The sequence below is a fragment of the Montipora foliosa genome, chromosome 13, assembly GCF_036669935.1.
Source record: "Montipora foliosa isolate CH-2021 chromosome 13, ASM3666993v2, whole genome shotgun sequence".
Lineage (NCBI taxonomy): Eukaryota > Metazoa > Cnidaria > Anthozoa > Scleractinia > Acroporidae > Montipora > Montipora foliosa.
The window spans coordinates 17872117-17894528 of record NC_090881.1 but is presented as its reverse complement, the minus strand read 5'-3'; the positions used below and the strand labels follow the sequence as shown (position 1 = coordinate 17894528).

Genomic DNA, 22412 nt, shown 5'->3' with positions numbered 1-22412 from the left:
CGATGAAGACGTCTTTGGGGCGTGGGACCTTGGAACACACGCTGGTTGGCCGCATAAGTAGCCATCGAAGCCACTGTTACAAAAAGAAGGGTAACCAGTAGAATTAGGTCGACTTTGCGTTGATATCCCTGTGAAATTTCGGACGGAAGTACCGTGTTGGTAAGCGACTGGGGATATGACATTCTTTGAGGTGGTACAGTTTGACCATGCGCCCAAGTTGCTGCACCATAGGTATTCCTCTCTGGTTAGGAAAGGTCTCAGGAAACACTCATTTGACGAGCTGTAGCTGGCCATTCTTGTAACAGTCGAATGCGCGGAAACTGAGAAAACAAGAAACAAACAGAACCAATTCTTTGGTGCTTGAAGGTTGGTTTAAATGAGAATCGAACGCATTGTGATGTGCCGCATTCTCAGCCAATCGGAGACTAACCCGAACCAACAATAAATTGCTCATGCGTGCGTTTTCCTGTTCTTGGGGGGGTCGACTTCCGGGGTGAGGGCATTTATTGGATAGCCAAGGATCAGGGCTTGCAATTGAAGGGGACTATAATAAACTGGCGAACAGGTAAAAAGAGAAGGAAATGGGGCGTTGCGACTTTTTTTCAACTAGGCGCTCTCGCTTCGCTTCCAAGTTTCCCACTGTGGACCCTAATGGAAGCTGCAATCCTGGCCGAAATTTATTGGGACAGTTTCAACAATAACAGCAAAAATCGTTTCATTTTAAGGTGTAGCTTATATTTTATAATGATTCTCCTCATAGAGGCCAAGGTGTCAAGGGCCAAGAGCCCCCCACCCCACCACCTTAAACAATGCTCAGCCAAGAATGTTGCCCTGATTCTAATCAACATTGTACTTAGGGAGGGAGGGAGGGAGTGGAGGAGAAGGTTATGCCCATGAAACCGCTCGTGCTTTATTGACTTCATTGTCCCAACATTTCTGTCTAGGATATTGGTTTCTGCAAGGCCAAACTATTCGGGAGGATTTCCAAAACCATAAGTCCCTCCGTATTTGGCTCATCCTCGGTGTAAAAACATGTGAAACTCACAGATGACGTAACACAAAGGAAAACAAAAGAGCAAAAAAACATCAAACAATAACCAAACCCTATCACGAGCTAACAAAACAAAGAAAAAGTTTCACAGGTTTCTACACCGAGGTAAACCCCCGTATTTTTTAAAGGAAGACGTTAAGCCAAGGTATGAAACTTTGCAGTCCTGTCGTTTTTGAAGCCCGATTAGCGATTACCCTCCAGTTATCACGATAAATAACCCCGAATCAATCGGACTTCTCTCGACTCGGCCCGAACTAGTTAATCTAATAATCTTCGACAGTTAGTTGAAAACCGATGGAGACATGATCATTTGATCGCTTTCCCGCGTTCTCGTCGACCTTTGCACCATTTGCGTGATAACTGCGAGGACCTTGCATGCTTTCTGATGCATTTCAGTGATTTACAAGAGTAATTTGCTCTTCAGGAAGTGCACGCATAATGGTGTCCATTATTGAGTGGTGTCTGATATTGCTACCCATTCATAATGTTTGTCAATCAACTTTTGGATGTCCTTAACAATGAATCATGGCTTGTTTATAAATGCCTTCAAGCTTTAATGCATTTAAATTGTAAATAAATGCCTTTATTTAAACATTCCATTCGAAATTTGTGCAAATGTTTGTCATTTAATGTCCTTTCAATTCAATCAACGCCCGATTTAAATTGAATGCCTTCAAGGTCTAATGCATTTAACGATTAAACAAATACCTTCAAACACCGTAATTAAGTCATGACCATTTAGGAAATTGCAAACCAAACATTTTCCTGCCATTTGTAATGATAACTCATATTATCATATACGGTATGTTAGCTCCCTAAAACGAGTGCATTTGTATGTGCTGGCTCTTATAACAAATCCAAATGAGATACCGTACGCGTTGGAGCCAACGTGAAACCAATAATCAGTCGTAGATAAGACAAAGTGATTATTAAAATGGCGCGAAAAGGGAGAAACTTTTTTATTAATCCGCGCGTTATACGGCCGTTTCGATATTTTTTTCGCCATACTGCAAAACGTGGAATTTTCTTACTGATGTATTAGCCATCATTGGAAGGTGAAATGAATTTGACTTAATCTACTCACGATAAGGACTTCCTGTCTGAGCTGCAGCCATCATATGCCGGTTATTCCCATTGGCAAGACTACGGCCGATACACAAGGTTTGGCTTGGAATGGCATCAAACTGTTGATAACATGACCCTGACTGGCAACAAGCTCGGAATGATGATGTTATTCCGCAGTGAGCTTCACACGTCATCATTTTGTGGTACCTGCGTTGTGAAAAGTAATTTAGCTGATTACAATTCATCGGTATTTGTTTATTATGTTATTTGGTCTTCATAAGAACAAGGTAACAGATTTTGATTGGTTTAAAATTTATGTTATATGGATACGTGACCATGGCAAATGTTTGCCTTTTCTCTGATACAGGATGCGTTCAGAGGAACTGATTTCGCAATTTAACTTGTACTTTCAAATAATGACGTGAATGGTGACCTTTTGAGATGGAGAAAAACAAACAAATCCATTGTTTAATATTGACAAGGTTAAATGCCTGTAAAAGACGATTAAACGACTTAATCAGAAACTTCAGTTTCCAAAAACCGTTTCAAACACTTCACTTGCGAAAACATTTGCTAATTATTATGTGGCTTAAAGAGGCCCACATCGAGGCCAAATAGCCTGTACGTGTTGCATCTTGCGGGCTGATAACTTAAAGATCCATTGTAAGCCATAGAACCATGCATAGTCTTTGCGATCAGTGTAAGTCTGCAAATCAGGGCCGATGCGATAAAATGACGGCGGAAAACATTCCAAACCCCCATGGCTAGCAATAGAAGAAGGATTTGTTTGTTTGTTTATTTCTTTGAAAGTTATCTGAATGATCCACGCAATATGTAAACATTGATGGGTGTCAGCCAACTCTCATTGATGTAAACCTTGGAGTGCCCCAAGGGAGTATCCTGGGGCCAATATTGTTTCTCATATTGATTCAGCAGCAGACATATATGCGGATGATACTACAATCAGTGCTAAAGTTGATTATAGATCAGCACCTGGAGCCTTTAATCAAGTTCTTCAAGCTGTTGTTGGTAAAGCTGCACAATGGACCACAGACAACAAAAATGGTACTTAACGAGTCCAAAACTAAAACTATGTTAGTAGCTGGCAAACGTCTACATCAGAAGATGGGCAGCACTTCACTCACTGTACATGTCAACTCAGTCGAACTCGAACAAGTCCAGTCTCAAAAACTGTTTGATGTAATTATTGACACTTAGCTTAGTTTTAATGAGCATATTGATAACCTATGTAAGAAGCTAACACAGCGTATTGCTGTTTTGAAAAAAATCAGGCGTTATTTACCTTTAGATCAACGAATTATTTATTACAATGCCATGATAAAGCAAACTATGATATATGGCTCTAGTGAGTGGGTTTCCACATCTGTTGATAATTTGAATAAGGTCTTCAGACTACAGAAGCGTACCGCACGCGTTATTCTCGATGCTGATACTAGAGAAAATAGTACAGATCTTTTTAGAGAACTTAATTGGCTACCTCGTTTTCATGAAGCAAAGATTAATAAGTGCGCATTAGTTTACAAACGTTTGAATGGGGTGTGTCCCAATTACATGTTAGAATTACTCAAACGAAACATCGCCATACGTTCTAGTATAGACAAATTTAAAGTAGATAGAGTGGTCTTCAATTGAGTGTCGAAAGTAATTAGATAATTACTTTGGTTTATGATTACTTCACTGAGTGATTGGTTCAAAGTTCTCGCCCCACCTTTTCAACCAATCAGAAGTGAAACCAAAATCAATCGTGGCTCGCGCGTGCACATTTTCCCACCCTTTGTGTCGGCTACGTTTAATTACTTCGAGTTTTGATTGGTGTACTGGATTGTCTCCGTCTTTTTTGATTGGCCAAAGTAATTACTTTGGTTTTGGTTTTACGACGCTCATTCGAAAACCGCTCTATGGGTCTTTGAATTTAATTTGTCCAAAGGATAAAAGAGAATCAGAAGGTGCTAGGACTTTTCAAGTATCATATTCTCCGCACCCCGATAATTTCCGACACGGGTACCCGTGCCATGCCTTCCGTTTGTCCCGTATAGTCACGAAAAATTTACCGTGCCGTGCCGAAAAACATAGGTACGACGGTACCGAGACTGCAGAGTAAGCTATTGCACTTCTGTTCGGAGAGGTGGTGGTTCAGTTTACTGCACAAATAACCGGGATACGAAAGGACGAACTGTTAAGTAGCTCGGTTCAATGGATTGAGCTCTTCGAAAATTATAAAACAAAACAAAAAGCTAACTGGACATAGTTTGATACTACCTGGCTTATAATAACTTTAAATGTATCTTAGAAAGTTACGGAACATTCTCTCTCTCTTACGAAGGAGTAACTCTGTTGAAACTTTTAAGAATTGCTTAAAAACCTACCATTTTACAATGGCTTTCAACTTCTATTTACTTTTCTCTATTTTTGAACCTTTTAATTTTAAATCTATCGCTTTGTATTTTAAAGCGTCATGTGCAAATAGTGATAATACCCAAAATGTATTATTATTATGCAGTATGTAGTACGTAAGTATGCTTACAAATATAAGTAGGAAAAGGCACTGTTGTGTAACAATCCCTACTGTTAAACCTATTTACAAACCAATTGGTAATAAATGACGAACCAACATTTGAGAAAGGAACAAGAGTATATATTCCTTAATAACTCGTCGAAACCTTGAATGACCTTGCTATGTTTAGGGTGTACGATAAAACTGCCTTTCGCATATTAAACAAAACCTGGTTCCCTCTATCCAAACCTAAAAACTTCCTAACTTTCTCCGCCGTCTCCATAGAGTAGCCTCCTAGTACATCAACTATCACATTAAACTGTGTGATAGTGTGGCCGGGGAACTGTTGGCGCATCTCCCATCTCAACGGCGCATACTTGTCAGTTTTCTCCTGTTCCTTCTGTTCTCTGTTGGAAACCCAAGGGCAGCTCATCTCAATAAGGATCACCTTCTTCTCCTTTCTGTCCACAATTCTCGCATCAATTCTGTTAGCCCTGACTTCCGTATTTTCAGCAAATACTGGGACATCCCAGTACGCGCACGCTCGGTCATTCTTGTACTCGGGTTTAGGTGAGACTGGAGAGTACCAAGGGGGGATACACTGGATAAGATCTAAGTCTTTCAGGAACTCGAAGAAAAGGATTTTCAAGGCTGCATTGTGTCTCTGCATGTACTTTGTCTGTGCCAAGGCACCACATCCGCTAATCACGTGGGCCATAGATTCAGGCCCTTTTCCACACATACGACACGTGGTATCCGAGGTGGTCAGCGTCTTCGTCTTGCTCTGGTGGTACAGCTTAGTGGGGAGTAATTGCTGGTATAACTCATAGATTCCAGCAACAGTATGCACAGGTGCAGACTTCCACTTACTAAGCCAAGTGAAGCAGTCAATAACTTTGTTATCATCCCATCTTTCTCCGAACAGCTTTCCTTGCCACCTCTGCTCTCTTACTTCCCTCATGCTTCTCTCTTCTTCTCTCGCTCGTAATGTTCTCCCTACTCCTTTAACATGTGATTCCTCACCTGAGTCAGTTTGCAACGCTTTGGGATCTGGGTATGCAAGGTCCAGAGTAATGTCCATTTCCAAAGCAAATTTCTTGGCATCCTTTACGAGTGATCTTCTTCCTGCTCGTTCGCACTTCTCTTCAAACTCGCGCACTAAACTCATCGTTCGATCTTCGTTTGCGTACAGCTTCATTGTGGTCTTAACTTTGGTCTGCTTATACAGGCTCTCAAATGACTTCAGTCCCCGGCCTCCACACTTCCTTGGTAGGTATAGCAACTCGGTTGAACCGAGTGGATGGTAGCCTCCATTCTCTTTGATGATCTTGCGAGCTTCGCGATCGAGTTGTTGTAGATCTGCGAGCGGCCATGTTAGTGTCCACATAGGGTAGGTGACAACTGGTAGTGCGTATTGATTAGATGCTAAGACTTTGTGGAAGTCCGATAGGGGGCTCGACCATATAATTGACAGTCTCTGCAAGCAAACCTTTGAAGCTCCCCACAGAACAGAGCTGTCCTCTTGCTTAGAATTTTCTAAAACTCCCAAAAACTTGTAAGTTTCTCCCTTCTTCAGATTTTCTATGACCTGCCTTTCTCCGATGGCAGTGCCTCCCAAGCTGCTGTCCAATGAACCTCTCCTTACATGAGCTGTAGAACACTTCTTCTCGTTCCACTCCATTTATTATTATTATTATAAGTATTACTATGACGTGAACAAGCTGTGACCAATAGAAAAGACATCTGTTTACAAACATTGCTTTTGCTATTCAAATGTGCCAACCACAGAAACAAGAGACCCTTTGTTTCGACAGCCAATAAGGCTGTGGTTGGCACATTAATGACAACAGTTGACGTCAACGATATCTTCGCTTTTGTGCACAAGGGCACACTTGACAAAAGCCTGGCAATGATATCTTCGCTTTTGTGCTCAAGGGCACACTTGACAAAAGCCTGGCAATGACTTTGCATTTCAGCAGTCCCTCCGCTCAATGTTAGCAGGAAAATTAGTGGTCACGTAGACAAAAGACTGAAAAAGTTTACCACATGCATGACTGACCATGGCATCTGGCGAATATGGCGACTGCCCATAGTTAACGCTTACAGTAGAATTGACTCGAATGCGGATGAAAGACGGCTGTTATGTTGACATTGCTGCTGAGGGATTAGTAGTCATTTGTCCTGGACCATTTACACCGTTTATCAAGTTTTATTTTGTTAATGAAAGAATGATGATTTTTGAATAAATAAAAAAGAACATGAAACGTGATTTTCTTTAAAAAACGAAAGAAATAAAATAATTACAGTCACGGTAATAAAATTTAATAATAATATGAAACATCATTTGATTTACTGCGAGGAGTGTAGATAAAATTGGCAAATAGTAAAAATAGAGCAGTTTGTTTTACAGTCAGATTTGTCCCGATTCTTCCAATTTTCCGACCTCTGTTTTACGCTTCTACAACTCTTATCTTCGTAAGATTTTCCAGCAGTTGTGTTAATTCGAGAAATAATATTAAGGCAAGGTTAACGGTGATTCGGGAACTGGGTTAGGCAAAAGTCCCGAAAAAATTTTAGGGCCGGAAAAGCCATTTGTAAAATGACCTGCGATCGACTTGTTCAAAAAAAAAACAAAAAGGTTTTTGAACTCCTTTTTGTAAGGAAACAATGACAAAGCAAAATGATTGTGAATCAGTTTCCATGGCTTAAAGGCCGACTTCATATTTTAGATAGAGATGGAATTGTGGCATCCGAAAGAATTCGCGATTTTCGAGAAATGGGCTGGGGTACGAGAGATCTCCAAAGTGATATCTCCCTCAATTGGCCTTGGCCCATCAGTTTACTGTATCATCTAATTTTAGAATAAGGTCCCGCAAAATTATGGCCAATCAGATTGGGCCGGATGACCGCAACGCCTCTAATTGGTCTGCAACAGAGTAGCCGCACGAGGGATTGCAATAATTGCAAAATCATGGATCGTGCAAAGATCTCACTGCTCTAACCACTGAGGAAAACGCCGTCACGATCGTGTTTGGCATAACAGCCGATCTTTTTTATAAGAACGTCTAATTTTGGGGTTGAGGCAGAAAGCTCTTCCTTTTTAGCCATTTGAGCCTAAAAACGTTCTTAACATGTTCTTGACGTTGTAGGTTGTATTCTTAGTTCGACTAGAAACTGAGTTGTTGCAAGAAAAAAACCACATTGTTAATGAACTTGAGAAAACTGTGCCTAAATATTTGAGTGAATTTCCCTATTAGACTACAGTTTTACATTTCTTTTACCTTTTTTTATCAGTAATACTCACAAAAAACAATAAACAAATGAGCAAAATAGAGACGCTCTTCACTGACTCTCAGCTTGGATACGTTCTTAAAATTTTGGTTAATCCCAGAACGAACGTTCTTATGAAAAGATCCTTTAAAAAAAAAGTGTACATTGCTCCCTTTTGTGATAATCCTGACAAATACGTCTTTGCCAAAAGAAGAACACTGCCGATGCGCATGCAATATTTTTATTTGTATTTTCTATTTTACACCTTATTTAACGTCGGTAGTTCCTTTACTCTCCTGAGAGTATTCACCCAGTTCTCCCAGGAAGCCGACGGTGCGCTCATTTTACCCCCCTCTTTTCCATCAGTGCTCCGTTTTAACGGTATTTAAAGCTACTTAGGCTACACTGAAAGGAAAGAAGTTGACACAAGGATGTGAGATCCAGGGATCGAACAAGGGACCAATTGCACCAAGGCCGCTCACTAACCGACTGTGCCACCCTTGCTCCTTCCTCCATTTCAAGTCGTCCTGTGGTGAAGTGTATCTAAAGCCAACAGACAGAGTCCACAGCGAGCATTCGGGCCCTTTAATGGCTCTTCTGGGCGACAGTTTTAAATGAATCTACCACTAACCTCATGATTGCAGTAATCATGATGCTCTCTCTTTATTAAGTGACACGCAGAGGAACAAAAAAACACGCATTTGTCGCTAACAAAAAAAAGAAGAGGACGGCCTAATCATTATGTTCGCTGTGTTGCGGAAGCCAAAATAGTACCTGAAATTTTGTTGGTTACCATTTCCATTATCGGCTCAGTGGAAGTAGGTGAATAAAGGGACGCTTGGAACAACCTCATTCGCAGGGATTTTCCCTATCTCTGGGGCAGGGCGGGGTCCCGCCCGCGCCCGCCTCCACCTCGGTGGAGAGAAGCCGCGGGAACGAGGTTGTGCTTGGAAGTGTTTTAATAGGCCTTTTTCGATATATTAAAATTCAGCTTGAAAGAGAGGTTTAGAGGACGAAGACAAAGGAAAGTAAATGATGTGTAAATATTTTTCACATTCATTCCAACGTGTTTCCATTGTTTTTGTCCTCACTGCCTCACTATCAAGCTGAATATTTGATATTTCGTAAAATAGCCTATTGAGTCTAGGTTTAGCACAATTCACAAACCGTCATCACAATCTTTGCTGCATCGTCATGCGACACAGTCATTATTGGCAAGCATCGAAACAGAATAAACATCATCGAGTCATAAAGTTGGAATTCCTCAAGGTGTGACTACGTTATCCTTAAACATCTTGGTTAGTGTCTGTGCACATGTAAATGAAACGGTTTCCGGCAGCACGTGCTCCAACATAACTTATGGTGTGTTTACATGATACCGAGGCGACTTAAGTCCCGGACCCAGTTCACTCCGTTTCCCTCTTGTGGCTCTGCATTCGTTTACATGATGTCATAGCGGAACGAGTCATACCGGCGTGAGTTCACCCCGGTTTCTGTAACGAAGCGAGAATTTTATTCCGGTACGAAATCCCGCAACATTATCATGTAAACGAGGAACAATCACTTGTTTTGGTGTGAACTTGACCTCTGGGTGGACTGAAACGGGTATTGTAAGAATGATTTTCGTCAATCCAAAATTACATGTATTTAATCAACGTCAAGCTTGGCTTCATGCAAACACGATATGAAATAAAGTAAGCATCATGTAGACACGGTGATTCGAAATCAAGTAGTCATCCCAGTATGGAACTCGAGCAGGGACGAGTTTTCTCATGAAAAACAAAGTCCTTGAGTATTCAGGCACCCATGGGATGAGAAGAATTTGGTGACATCATTTTCAAAATTTTGTTTATTATTTTCTCGTAAGAGATATCTTGCTATAAACAAATTGGCGTCAAAAGTGTAAAGAATATATCATCTCCAGAAGATCAGGCCTTTTCGTTTTCTGTAATCAGCGAAATATTAGCCATCAAAATCTAAAAACAATTTCTGGTGACGAAGAGTCTATACTTTGAAAAATTTACATATCGTCAAACGTGGCATATGAGGTTTAAAATTTGAGAGGTAGCGAATCTGAAGTACACTGTACTTTCAACATTCAATGCCGCTTTCTATAGGCTAACCGATTAGAAAATCATTATTGTGTTATTTCTCAAATAACTTGCGCTTTCTTCTCCAACGAAACATTAGCCGTCGTAACCAATCAAGTCGTCCTTGGCAACCACAGTTTTGAGTGACTTCAGAAAAAGTTATTTAACATTTCGTGTAACATAACTGACATAACATAATAAGCGGCAACCTTACCAAGGAAAGTTTACAGAAAATATCAAGTTTTGTTATTGTATGAAACTACTACATACTCCAGGAATATATTAATTAATCATATTGGTATTGATGATAGCATACTTTGCTGGTTGCTGGACTTAGCGAATTGAGACTGTAACAATGGGATATCAGAAACAAGAAGGGTGTACAACTTTTTTTTTTTTTCACAGAAAGGAAGTGATAAAATGTAAATGAAGGACTGCCGTATCATGAATTAATAATTATGCCTTAAGGCGCTGTTACATTGTAAATGTTTCGTGCAACTTGTCTCGCAATGTTTTGGCGACATTGTGGAGGGACAAGTTGCACGAAACATTTCACAGTGTAACAGCGCCTTTAAAACTTAGAGCTGTTCTATTTAATTTGACACTCTGCGCATTTGCAAATTTGCCGTTTCAAACGACAGGCTCCTACTAGACTTTCTCAAAGCCCGCTTGGGTTTTTGGTGTAGTCCGCGGTCGCTCGATCTTTCGCGCGCTCAATCGACTCAGTAAGGGGTCGACTTGCGTGTAAGTCCACTACCACCAGCTTGTCATGAAGTCGAAAGAAAATAAACCTCCACGGTTAATCGAGCGTATTCCCTCTTTTTAGAACTGGCTTGCCGGATAGCTGAAGTAAAATGAACTCAGAGTGTAGGCACAGCAAATTTCATCCTGATCTTAGCAGTTCCGTATGCCTGAAGTGTAACCCGCCCGGTATGGCTGTGATACGTACCATGGATTTTACAGGGACGGTGAATGCATAAGCGAGGGCGGAGTTGAGTTATAAAATGCTCGGAATAGCGGACATTTTAGTTTAGAGTATGCTGGTTTCTCGGGAATTGAGAAAATCATGAACAACAAAAGAAATATTCCGTTTTCCGAGAACAGGAAAAAATTTAAATATTTTTGCCTTTTCCCTTGTTATTTCTCGAGTAACTTGTTCCAAGCCGTTCTCAACCTGAATTGTTGCACAATAATACCGTCTCGATTTAATAATTATTCTCAGAGGAAAAACTAAGAAATCCAGCTATAGTTAGGCCTGGTTGTAATTGTAAGACTGTAAACACGAACTCGTTCGCATTTCAGCGTGATTCATCAGCGGCTTTCTTCCTTTGAGTAAACCACTCCCATAATTTAGACTCGTGAATTTACCATAGTTTGACCTGATTACAAAGCACTCACCTCAAGTTCTGTTGTGTGTACTAACCAGACAAAGATTTCTTAATCGTCCAAGAAGTTTATTCCGGCCGCGGCGGCAGGTGCGATGAATAAAAAACAAAATCTGTTTCCGCTGTTTTTCGCTTCCTTGTTATTAGGATGATTCTTTGATTGACATTGTTTAAATTGTACACCTCGGTGGAGCTTAATTTAAATTTTTTTGACATAAGACTCAATCATTCTCTGCAAATTACCCTATATGCTTCGTTTGCGACAAAAATTAACACTTTTTAACATAGAATCATTTGAGTGACAAATTATATGCGTCCTGTATCCCAAAAGACGTGATCCCAAAGGGCTTGATAAAGGAATCTCTTCTGACGTCACTGTTTGCATTTTGTTCATTAACATACGAGGCATTATGCTATTTAAAAACTTCAAAACGTAAAAGAATTTGTTAAACTTAGTTAAATCTCCAATCTCAAGCATTTTAGCTTTGATAACAAGCCAGTTATGAGTCATCAAAAACTGATAAATCCCTGGGTGGCAAAAGCGCCGATGATAATTGTTAATGTTAATTGTCATTTTCATAAAGTCATAAGAAAGGCTAATAAGCGCATGTATTTTCTCATTCTGCTGAAGCGCGTACGGGTCCCTATTAATGATATCGTTAGTTTTTATTCTACTTGCATTAGGTCTGTGTTGGAGTATTGCGCGCATGTATTCCATCATGCTTTGCCAGCCTATCTATTAAAGTGAGGAACTAGCAGTGAACTCACGAGACAGGGGCACCCAACGTCAATTTTCGGAAATTGTCTGTTCGGAAGACGATTTGAGATCTAGAATTTTCGGAACATTTGTTGTAAAATTTCTTGCTTGCCTGCCTGTCCTAGGATTTTCGAACATCTAGAAAATGGTATAATTGTCCATTTTAAACAGATTTTTACCCTAAAAAGGTCACCTAGAATTTTCGGGAGCCTTTTTTCTGCCTGAAATTTTCAAAAAGATAAGTTTTGATCCCTATAATTTTCAGATCACTAGACTTTCAGCTAGAAGATCCGAACAGATGAATAATTTTTAGGGGATAAATATATGCCTATATCTACCGTTTAAATACGAAAATACGTTTAACAACTGTATTTTTAAGTGGTTTTGAACAATATTCTCGTTGGGTGGCCCTGACGAGAGCGTGTACAGAGGCGAGCTTTGTCAATCATCTCTCCAAATGACATTTCTTATCATGAAAGGCTTTCTTTGTGTAATCTAGAGACCCTCAAGGACAGACAAACCGAACTATGTAATAATTTTTTTACATTCAATTATGTCTGAGCCATGTCACAACCTAAGCCATCTTTTACCAGACCTAAATGAACCACACTATTGCCTCAGTGAGCAGTTTAAGCGCCCTGTCATCCGTACAAAACGCTACACGAACATTCATTTCAAATAGATGAGTACGTAAAGCCAATAGTATTATATTTTTAGATATAGCATAATAATAGTTATTTAGTTAAGTATCACGCAACTAGTGGACTAATGCAAATCCTTCATTTTGATTGGCCACGCTACTAGAGGACTATTATTAATAGTCATCGAGTAGCGAAAAGCGTTACGCTTTCTTTCGTTTTATTCCCAAATAATTATTTCTTTAACTTGCAATTGCTAACTTTATTATTGCCTTTTCTGTCCGACTAGTTGGGTGATACTAAAACAATTAGACCCTTCGCCCTTAAGGGCCACGGGTCTAATTGTTAAATAGTTATTTAATTCATACTTATAAATAGTCACGCAATTCAGCCTTTCGGCTGCTAGATAAACCTATCTAACGCTAAGGAGTGTCTCCGAGGAAACGTAGTAGTCTCTAGATTTGTACTGGAGAAAAGAATAATTTTGCCGCCAATATTTCACATCTTTATCGTCCGCAAAACCTAGTTAATGACGACTTCATTTAACGAGGCTAAAGTATTCACTGGTGCCCCAGTAGTTTTGAATATGGCCCTCAATCCGATCGAATTGGAATTAAGAAATGTTAGTGTTTGAGGAGAGGGGAAAACCGGAGAAAAACCTCTTGGAGCAGAGTAAAGTTTACCCACATATAGTGCTTTCACCCATGTGATCAAAAACCTTGTTTTTCCACTGAAACAAGAGAAAACATTCGCATGATAATAGGGGACTAATTGGGAACACCAACATGGCCGCCGTGACGTCACGTAAGGATCGACATTGATGGGAGGCGAGTACCATCACCACTACACCATCCCTACCCTAACCACCCTCTGTAAGTTCGTCATGCATTATAACTTCTCGCCTTTTGCACGAACACTTCGCTAAACAAGTAGCAACAGCACAAACAACTTGAAATCGGAGAGCTAAACTGCACCACCTTGAGAAAGGAAATCTTCGAGTTCATCGAATTGACCAGATAAACTTAACACCAATGTTAACTCAGTGAGTTATTTCTGTTAAACACTGAGGAGCCTCCTGGCTTAAAATTGGCCAATTGATTGTCTCAACACGGTTAATTAGTACAAACGATGACCTCATCTTAAAACTTCTATATCTGCTTCTTCCTTTAATCTTAAGTTATTCGATAACAACCTTAGAAGTAAACGCAAAGCATAGCCAGTTATTACGGGTATGAACTAAACTTTAATTTTTATGTTTCTTTTGAAGTGACCTGAGATGCTAAAAGAGAAAAAAAACGGTCAAAACAATTGGTGGGCACAAAAATCTAGCTGGATGTGAAATTATCGTTTTTGCTGCTTTTGATTTTCAGATTTGGATAATAAAAAAAAACTTAAGAGATGGAAGCGAGCGACAAAATATAAAGTGTTTCCGGCCAGGCTCGAACTGGCGACCTTCCGCGTGTTAGGCGGACGTGATAACCACTACACTACGGAAACATCTTTCACTCCACACTGGAAAATAAGTGAAAATAGATTATCTCTGACATTGAAACTCATTACCGGGTATGAGCCCAAACGATCATCCTCTTCGATCGTCATGCAATCTTTCCCCGAAATCTTTCTCTCTATTTTTGATGATAATTTACAAAGGAGCTGATTAGCCTTGCCGCTCCAACGCCTATTCTCGCTGATTACGTCACAGGCTCCCCAAGCTGAAAATACGTGGTGTATGCGACAGTTTGTGTATATAGAGAATTGTATGGGAACATCACCGATCGTTAAAAAAATTGTGTAAATAACTATCTCATTTGAAATAAAGTTTTCCTACCTCAAATGTGTGACCAACTTGTCTCTTTTGGCGAGTTTCGAGCCATTCTGACGCCGTTTAGTGAAGTCATCCGGAAGGCCGTTGCTGAAATATTTCAGCAACAGCCAAATGAGATAGTTATTTACACAATTTTTTTAACGATCGGTGATGTTCCCATACAATTCTCTATATACACAAACTGTCGCATACACCACGTATTTTCAGCTTGGGGAGCCTGTGATTACGTTGACATTCACGCCTTATTGAACGTTTATTTATCCTAGTAATTTCTTTGAAAAAAGACAAACAAGTTCGCGATTGTGCTGAAAGAGATGTTATATCATATGTTAACCGAATTAGAGTTTTATTTTTGCGACTCGGGACAGATAAGCCTTTTCTAACGCTTACCCGTGATTTGTCACCAGAGCGCTCGATTTTTCACGGGACAGTTATAGCAAAGCATGTCTTGTGACCTTTTTGTGACCAAGTGTCTGATGCAGATCATGTAACGAGTGGCCAAGCGGCATCAAAACACCAAGTCTCATCAAAGAGACTCAAGTCTCATCAGTGCAGTATTCAACACTCTTCGATCTAGGGCCACATCAGTTAGGAAACTGTTTAAGGTTAATGTGTTACCCTAGTTAAATAATGTATTGTATTGTATTGATGAGAAGACGACAGAAATAGAGGACGTAAACAAGGGAATGTTTATAGGAGCTGGATGAACAAGACTGGACAACAGTTAGTCTCCTTCGCAGCCGCTCGGGCCGGAGTCACGCAACGCTCCCCTTCCCCCACGTGGGGAAGGGGAGCGTTGCGTGACTCCGGCCCGAGCGGCTGCGAAGGAGACTAGACAACAGTAGAAGTCGTAGAATATAGAAAAGATACTTCAGCAATAGGACCGTTCATGCAAAAAAAGACATCCGAGGCTTATATACAACGTGAACGGAGCCATTTACACGAGTGCAGACGGGTAAGTGTCACGCATAATGCTCGAATTGAATACAGCTTACATTTCATTGCTGAACTTCACATTTCCCGCTTTGAGCGCGATCTTAAAGCATAAATACTGACGACATAAGAACATAGGTGATGATACCATCATCACCTATTTATCAGCTCAAGAGGTTTTCCAATACAAGCATGAGGTTTCGTTCCTCCACTGAAGATAGTAAACATGATTTTGTCGGTGTTTGAAGTGAATTTACATGCGGCCTCAAGCGGAAGAAAAACAACAAACGAGGGCGAAGTGATGTATTTAACACCACTTTACTAAAGAAAACTTGATCGAAAACAGTGCCGAATTTTCCAAGGGAAAAACGAGATCAGCTGAGATCTGAAGTTCTGTTTTCAAAGGTAAAAACTGAGGAGTCATTCATGTCATTCGTATGAAAGCATTCATAATCGCACGACCTCGCGCTGAAGGGATCTTTCATTTATTTGTTGAGCAAAACTTGATCAAAGATTTGTGCGATTCCAATGGTAAATTAGTACTCGGGAAAATATGTTCAGGGAAGTATTTTCAGAATCTAATGAGGCTTTTTTGTCACGCTGTTCCCTGTTACAATCAATTGGGGGGGGGGGGGAGTAAGGTTGTGCTATGTCCTTCTGTAAACAAAGAGAAAAAATTGAGTCAAATGAGTGCCAAAAAAGAACTTTATTTTTTGTTTTCTAGATCTGGTTACAAAACCGTCAAGTTGCGTTTTTCCACTTTGAACTTCTCCAAAATAGGGTGAAATTCGTTCAGGCATAGAGAGCATAAACTTTACAGCAGACTTTGCCACCATTATCTCCTTCGCTGCGATTCAGCAAATCCTCGCCATACCACAAGCGCAACTTCTGCGTTGAAACGACCCAGTGCGGGTTGAATGCTGAAAGAACAATCTCAGGGGATTCGGAGTTGTATCCGGGATTCTTGAACCACTTCAAGCCATTAACGTTCATATCTAAGTTCCCTTCTGGTATAAGAATGTGGTTAGATGCAGAGGTGATGAGTATGTTGACCAGGTCTTTACCTCCACATCCCCAGAAACTCCAGAGCGAAGCTCTATGAACGTGACAAGTTACGTAGCCATAAAGGTGAACCAACTTTATGGCGGCTAACCTGCCAGTTTTAGGAGAGAGAAAACTCCCGAAACTGTTCCCTTTGGCGCCAAAACACATGAATGAACTGGCCTCGATCCAGCGACCTGTGATGAAATCAGAAGATATTAATTTTGCTTCTATTTTCCGAAATAATTGGTGCCATAGGACTTTGAAAGGCTTCTTTTTCGTCGTCAAAAATAAATATTCTGAATTGATATTTGTATAATAAATTTAAGGCTTTTGCTTTATTCAACGCGATAATAATTATATGAGCTGCACTGATTAGTAGCCGCTTTGGAAATCTTCCTTAACTTATTAAGGAGAAAATTTCAATAAGTATTTTCAAACGAGAGGCGAATTAATCCGGCTTACAAAGAACCACAACCTATTGTAGCTTCAGTATTGGGGTGAGTTAACAAAGAATTGCGCAGTGACTTAGCGGCTACGTGGAAGATTTAGCAAACGTGCGCTTTAGGTCTCTCCTACCTCTTTGTGCGTTAATTCCCCCGAGGATCACTGCTAGAGCGAAAGCGAAGACGATTACGGCATTTATCTTCATTGCGATGTACGATTTTTGAAGATTCCTTCCCAGAATGTCACGTTACAATTCGGATGATGTGTAACTGCCTTGCACACCGTGCGTTATTTATCCCCATTTTGTTCGTGTCAAAACACGATCTGCCCTTGTCCAGGGGTGTATCTATTTTTGCCTCGTTCTCTCAAGACTTCCTTATATATGATGTCAGGGGCTCCATATAACATGATACGATTTCGTGTATAAAAGTAAAGATTGATTGATTGACCACGTTTTCTCGGTGTGTGCTGTAAGCTTTTATTACTTTATTTTCAGGCTCTCAGCTCATGCTTCACCGCCTTGAATGGCAAATGGTAGTGGAAATATAAAAGGCAGGGGCAAACCAAGCCACTCTGCGAGAGAGATCAAATTCTTCCATTATGACCTTACGAGATGCTCCCTCTGGTAGAGAGTTCTAGCCTGTATCTATGTATTCCTTTTCTATTTGCATCAGTTTTTATCAATAATGCAAATAGTAAAACTTTCAGCGTTGTTTCATCACGGATATATGCCGACCATTTTAAGCATTGGGTTGATATATTAGCGCCGATAGACGCTTTAAAACGAACAAATGCCGGCGCTTTCAACCAGGCCTGAATCACTATCCAGTGGAGAGGTAATAGCGAAACCAATTGCGCTATGTAATGGATAGTGTTATTCACAACTGGGGCCAGATCGATAGTAAAAATCGAAGTTAGTGCTACACTATAAAATATGTTCTTCATGTATCAGTTGTTTTCAACCAGCAAATAGAGGAAAACTGGAAGAAGTCAAACAATTTCCAAATTTATCTGAACGGAAACAGATTGCGTGTCTTCACGGCAACGCTGTTGCCGTTCTCTCTTGCTAAAGCGCTTGCACCGGGCGCCACCAGAATCTATAGGTTTAATAACCGGTAAAAGAAGCGCGTGGCACGACTATGTGAAATTACCAAATTTAATTAAGGTTTTAAGGACAACGTGAGTGATTGTCAACTTAGCCAATCTTTTATGAGTTATATTTTCTTTTACGACTTTTCTACCAATCCGGTCATTGTACGTTACTTTGCCAACATCTTCCGGCTTACACGAACCGGATGAAATATGTGCTAAGGAAGAAACGATCACATAAATGTTTATTTGCGTAGCACGACGAAGATTTGTACTAAAATGGGTTTATGAGTGCAGCACGATTATTTTTTTTATTTCTCCTCTTTAAACCAGTAATGGAGGGTTCATTGCTATGACTGCTATCCACTGCATTGAATAAATCTCTTTAAAATGAATTAACCTAATTGCTTTTGTTATGTCTTATCCACCGCTAATTGGATTGATTTAGCTCAGACGTCATAGGTGAAATTCAATAGTTCTCACGGAAGAGTTCTTTGACTATGGTCTCACAGAGAATAGGGGCCTAAAGTTTATCGTCGTCATCATCCGAGAAAGTCTAACCGTGGCAGATGGGATCATAGACTTTCGGCGGTGAAAAGCCAAGGGAACGAGGTTGGTATCTTGTCCACACCGGCTGGACCCCTCTCACCCCCCCCCCCCCCTCTTAATGCAGTGGATGCTGGCCTATGGAGAAAATACAAAAGTTTATTATTGCTAAAAGAGTATCCCCAGTCACTTGTTAAAAAATATCTCTTCAAGAAAAAGAAAAGCAGTTAGGCCTGATCATTTGAACATTTTCACAAATTGCGTTAACAAAGAACGTTTTACACAAAATGTTCACGACAGCTAGATGTTCTTGGAGCGACTGGCATTGAAACCAAAGCAGACGCCTTTCACAAACCTACTGCAACCTCGTTCCCAGGGCGCTTTTCCTTTGCTTTGGGTGGGTGAAAGGGGGTCCAGCCGGGGTGGACAAGATACCAACCTCGTTCCCAGGGCTTTTCACCGCCGAGAGTCTATGATCCCATCTGCCATGGTTATACTTTCTAGGATGATGACGACGATAAACATTAGGCCCCTATTCTCTGTGAGACCATAGTCAAAGAACTCTTCCGTGAGAAATAAGGTTTTAAGGACAACGTGAGTGATAGTCAACTTAGCCAATCTTTTATGAGTTATATTTTCTTTTACGACTTTTCTACCAATCCGGTCATTGTACGTTACTTTGCCAACATCTTCCGGCTTACACGAACCGGATGAAATATGTGCTAAGGAAGAAATGATCACATAAATGTTTATTTTTCAGAATTTTTGCGCAGCACGACGAAGATTTGTACTAAAATGGGTTTATGAGTGCAGCACGATTTTTTTTTTCTCCTCTTTAAACCAGTAATGGAGGGTTCATTGCTATGACTGCTATCCACTGCATTGAATAAATCTCTTTGAAATGAATTAACCCAATTGCTTTTGTTATGTCTTATCCACCGCTAATTGGATTGATTTTGCTCAGAAGCCATAGGTGAAATTCAATAGTTAAATTTGATAATTTCACGTAGTCGTGCCAAGCGCTTCTTTCACCGGTTATTAAAGTGCTACTGCGACGAAAATACACTTTCTTTAAATCTTACCGGATATGAAAAGTACATTAAGTCAGAATTCTAAAGAGAAGTCCGATAAATATGAATGTAACTTCGTGCTTGAAAATTATCAACATGTCAGCCCAGAAGCCAATGTTTCTCGCTTCTCTTTTATTTTATTTGTTATTCTTCAGAGACTGGAATGCTGTATTTCAATACCACACAATTCAGTGCCTTCTGATTTTCTGTAGCACGAACCACAGGCAACCCAGTGTATGCTTCACAGAAGCATCTCGTTCAGTATGCAGAGTGGGAGTTTTCGTTGGGAAAAATAGGTATATTTTGATCTGCGAAAAACTATTGAGTAGTTGTTGTTTTCGGCGTGTTGTGGCGACATTATGAGCCGCTGTGTTGTCCAAGGCTGTAGTAATTCATCGAATCCTGCGGTTGGAATTTCTCTGCATTGGTCGCCAGCAAACAAGGGTCTACGCGAAATGGAAAGCTTTCGTTTGCTTACACCGAAAAAATTTCGACCCCAAAGGCCGGTTTATGGTTTGTTCGGGACATTTTACCGAGGATTGCTTCAAGAGGTTGTTCCACATGGAAGGAAATGCAAGAAGGTTGGAACCAGGATCCATTCCTACTGTTTGGCGAAAATCTGAAAAATCCGTCGATCAGCCGCTCTCGCCTGAGGAGCCGTCGTAAGGTACGCATAGAGTGCTGCTGTTATTTTATACTTTAGTTATGTTCAGCTTATATTCCCTGTGCACTAATTGCAAATTGTTTTAGCTAGGAAATCTTGCAATTCTTAGTATACCTTCGCTTGCTTTGGCACAGGGCTAGAGAATTGTGCATTTAAAGTTCAGAGAGTTGTTCGCACCTCGCGTTCCTTGGATTCTTCTCGCTTACATGCGATTTCCGTTGGCAAGTTTTCCGCACAGGTCCCTACTTCATTATGCATACACTCCTTTGTTTCAAGAAAACAATAGCGATACACAATAGACGTCCTTTGAGACTGTGGCGCTTTGTTCTTTCTTTTTAGAGGTTTTTTTTCTAAGTCTATATATAGACTTAAAAAAAGTCGGTCGAACTTCTGTCTGAAATACGGAAAATCGAACAGTTTTTCCTGCAATTTCGGCACTTTTCCTGCAATTTTACCCATTTTTCAGTTTTAGAATAAGCGCAAGAAGTGGAGTTTCAAGCAATCGTTGTAATAGGGTTCAGATTCGCAAACATAACAAACAAACCAAATAAAAGTACTGTCATAAGAAATTTAATGGCTACCTGCTCTTTTTATCGTGAAATTGTTCTTCCTGTCTGCTTAAAAATTCGCTGAGACACTGCAAAGTGTACATTTTCTTCCTTTCCTGTATTTAGGATCACGAACGGTGCATTTAGGTGGATTTTGCGATTTATCGCTCTTTGTAGAGATCGGCAATATGCTCAATGATACTCCAGGTAAATAGCTTTGGTAGAGATCCATGGATGCCCCCCTACGAGGTATACTTGGTTTCACTCCCCATCATGTCTTTTCAATGCCCTGCTGTGGGCTCGTTTGTCTGGGTCGACGAAGTTTAGGCGATGGTTAACTGCGGTGAGATGAGGTTGGCCCTTGTCTTGTAGGCAGTTGTAAACTTTCCGGCCACAGGTAACTAGGGCTAATATTTTTTCAAGGAAAGTTTACGGTCAGAAAATTAATATGTGTTCTGGCGGATTGAAGGCTATCCATTGCAGTTTTTCTTGAGCATCGCGAAACAGATCCATCTCCCGATGCGGCACTTTGTCTTTACCAACTGACTGCGTTTTCACACAGGTTTTGGACACTGAAGACGAAAGTAAATTGTTTTCTTTGCACCACTCTATGCACAACTCTGGAAAGGCTATAAAGCAGGGACAATTTCCAAATGATCAAATCTTCCATTGCTGTGACCCTTTTACTTCGGTAGCCATCTTGATTATTACGAAGACACAAGTTTGCTTCAAAAGAAGGGAAATATGAAACGATTTTAATTGCAATGAACTCGTGCACGAAAGTTTCCCATGAAAGATGCACCAATCAGACTTTAAGCGTGGTATACTCTTCCACGCAGTGAACTTATAAGTGTGCCGCACGCACGGGGCATGAAGGAAAAGCAGGTCACAGTTCACAGCAATACTGGAAAACGTAAGACTATTACAGGGACTAACCTTAAGCCTAAACAGTGTCTTTAGTCGTAATTAGGGTTACGGTTAGCATTATTAAAGGGATGGGTTGTTTCAAGAGTAGTAAAACAGGGATCTCCTAACAGTAACCTACAAGTGTAAGTTCGATTGTAGGTGCTCGGCGCGGCACGTGTATATAATTACGTATCATTGTTATGTAAATAGTCAGCCAGAATTCAAATTAAATATCATTTTCAAGGTGTGAATTATCAACTTGACACGTTAGCTCAGTGGTAAAGAACAGGGACAAGTAATCCAGAGGTTTACAGTGGGTCGGAGTTCAAGGCAAGCTGCGAGTGACATATCATGGGATAAAATGGCAGAAAAAGCCGCGCGGGGTCTGGAAATAAAAACAAGACGAAGGGATAGAAAGAGGAAAGCTGAGACAAAAACGAGTAACGGTGTGGGCGATGAAGGGAAAGAAGAGAGAGAGGGAGGGAGAGAAAAATTGAGATCCGTTTTTATTCATCCCGTGTATGTATTATACAAAAATTTGGTTTATCAACGGAGTTGATAATGTAAATTGA

At 40.4% G+C, this 22412-nt stretch overlaps 2 protein-coding genes, 1 long non-coding RNA gene and 1 other non-coding gene across 5 annotated transcripts in view; all 4 read right to left on the bottom strand.

Moving 5' to 3' along the window:
- LOC137983273 (uncharacterized) overlaps positions 1-11504 on the bottom strand; it is a 17128-nt gene extending 5624 nt beyond the window's left edge. Inside the window, exons 1-3 of one of the 2 annotated variants that reach the window (XM_068830470.1) lie at positions 11390-11504; positions 2136-2323; positions 1-320 (exon numbers count right to left, since the gene is read on the bottom strand). The exon at positions 1-320 is cut by the window's left edge and continues 5624 nt beyond it. In XM_068830470.1, the coding sequence (XP_068686571.1) occupies positions 1-320; positions 2136-2313 (498 nt within the window). In that variant the 5' untranslated portion in view covers positions 2314-2323; positions 11390-11504. Of the gene's footprint in view, positions 321-2135; positions 2379-11389 lie in introns of those variants that run through there. The other variant, XM_068830469.1, reaches the window with a different exon arrangement.
- LOC137981792 (uncharacterized) lies at positions 5354-6312 on the bottom strand. Its single transcript, XM_068828841.1, has 2 exons — positions 5502-6312; positions 5354-5427 (listed from the first exon to the last, which is right to left on the bottom strand). The coding sequence occupies exons 1-2, from the start codon at positions 6310-6312 to the stop codon at positions 5354-5356; spliced, it is 885 nt and encodes a 294-aa protein (XP_068684942.1).
- Positions 11505-14195: 2691 nt separating the features above from the next.
- On the bottom strand, positions 14196-14268 carry Trnav-aac (transfer RNA valine (anticodon AAC)). The gene has a single exon. It is a non-coding gene; the product is annotated as a tRNA-Val (tRNA).
- Positions 14269-16216: 1948 nt separating this feature from the next.
- LOC137983003 (uncharacterized) lies at positions 16217-17461 on the bottom strand. The gene is made up of 2 exons (XR_011118878.1): positions 17150-17461; positions 16217-16767 (listed from the first exon to the last, which is right to left on the bottom strand). It is a non-coding gene; the product is annotated as an uncharacterized lncRNA (long non-coding RNA).
- Positions 17462-22412: the final 4951 nt, after the last annotated feature.

What these genes read in the sequence shown, in the direction of transcription:
- LOC137981792 (XM_068828841.1), bottom strand. Translation starts at nt 6,312, where the DNA reads ATGGAGTGGAACGAGAAGAAGTGTTCTACAGCTCATGTAAGGAGAGGT. An exon ending in TGACTGCTTCACTTGGCTTA is followed by an intron (nt 5,428 to 5,501) that starts GTAAGTGGAAGT and finishes CTCCCCACTAAG; the next exon opens with CTGTACCACCAGAGCAAGAC.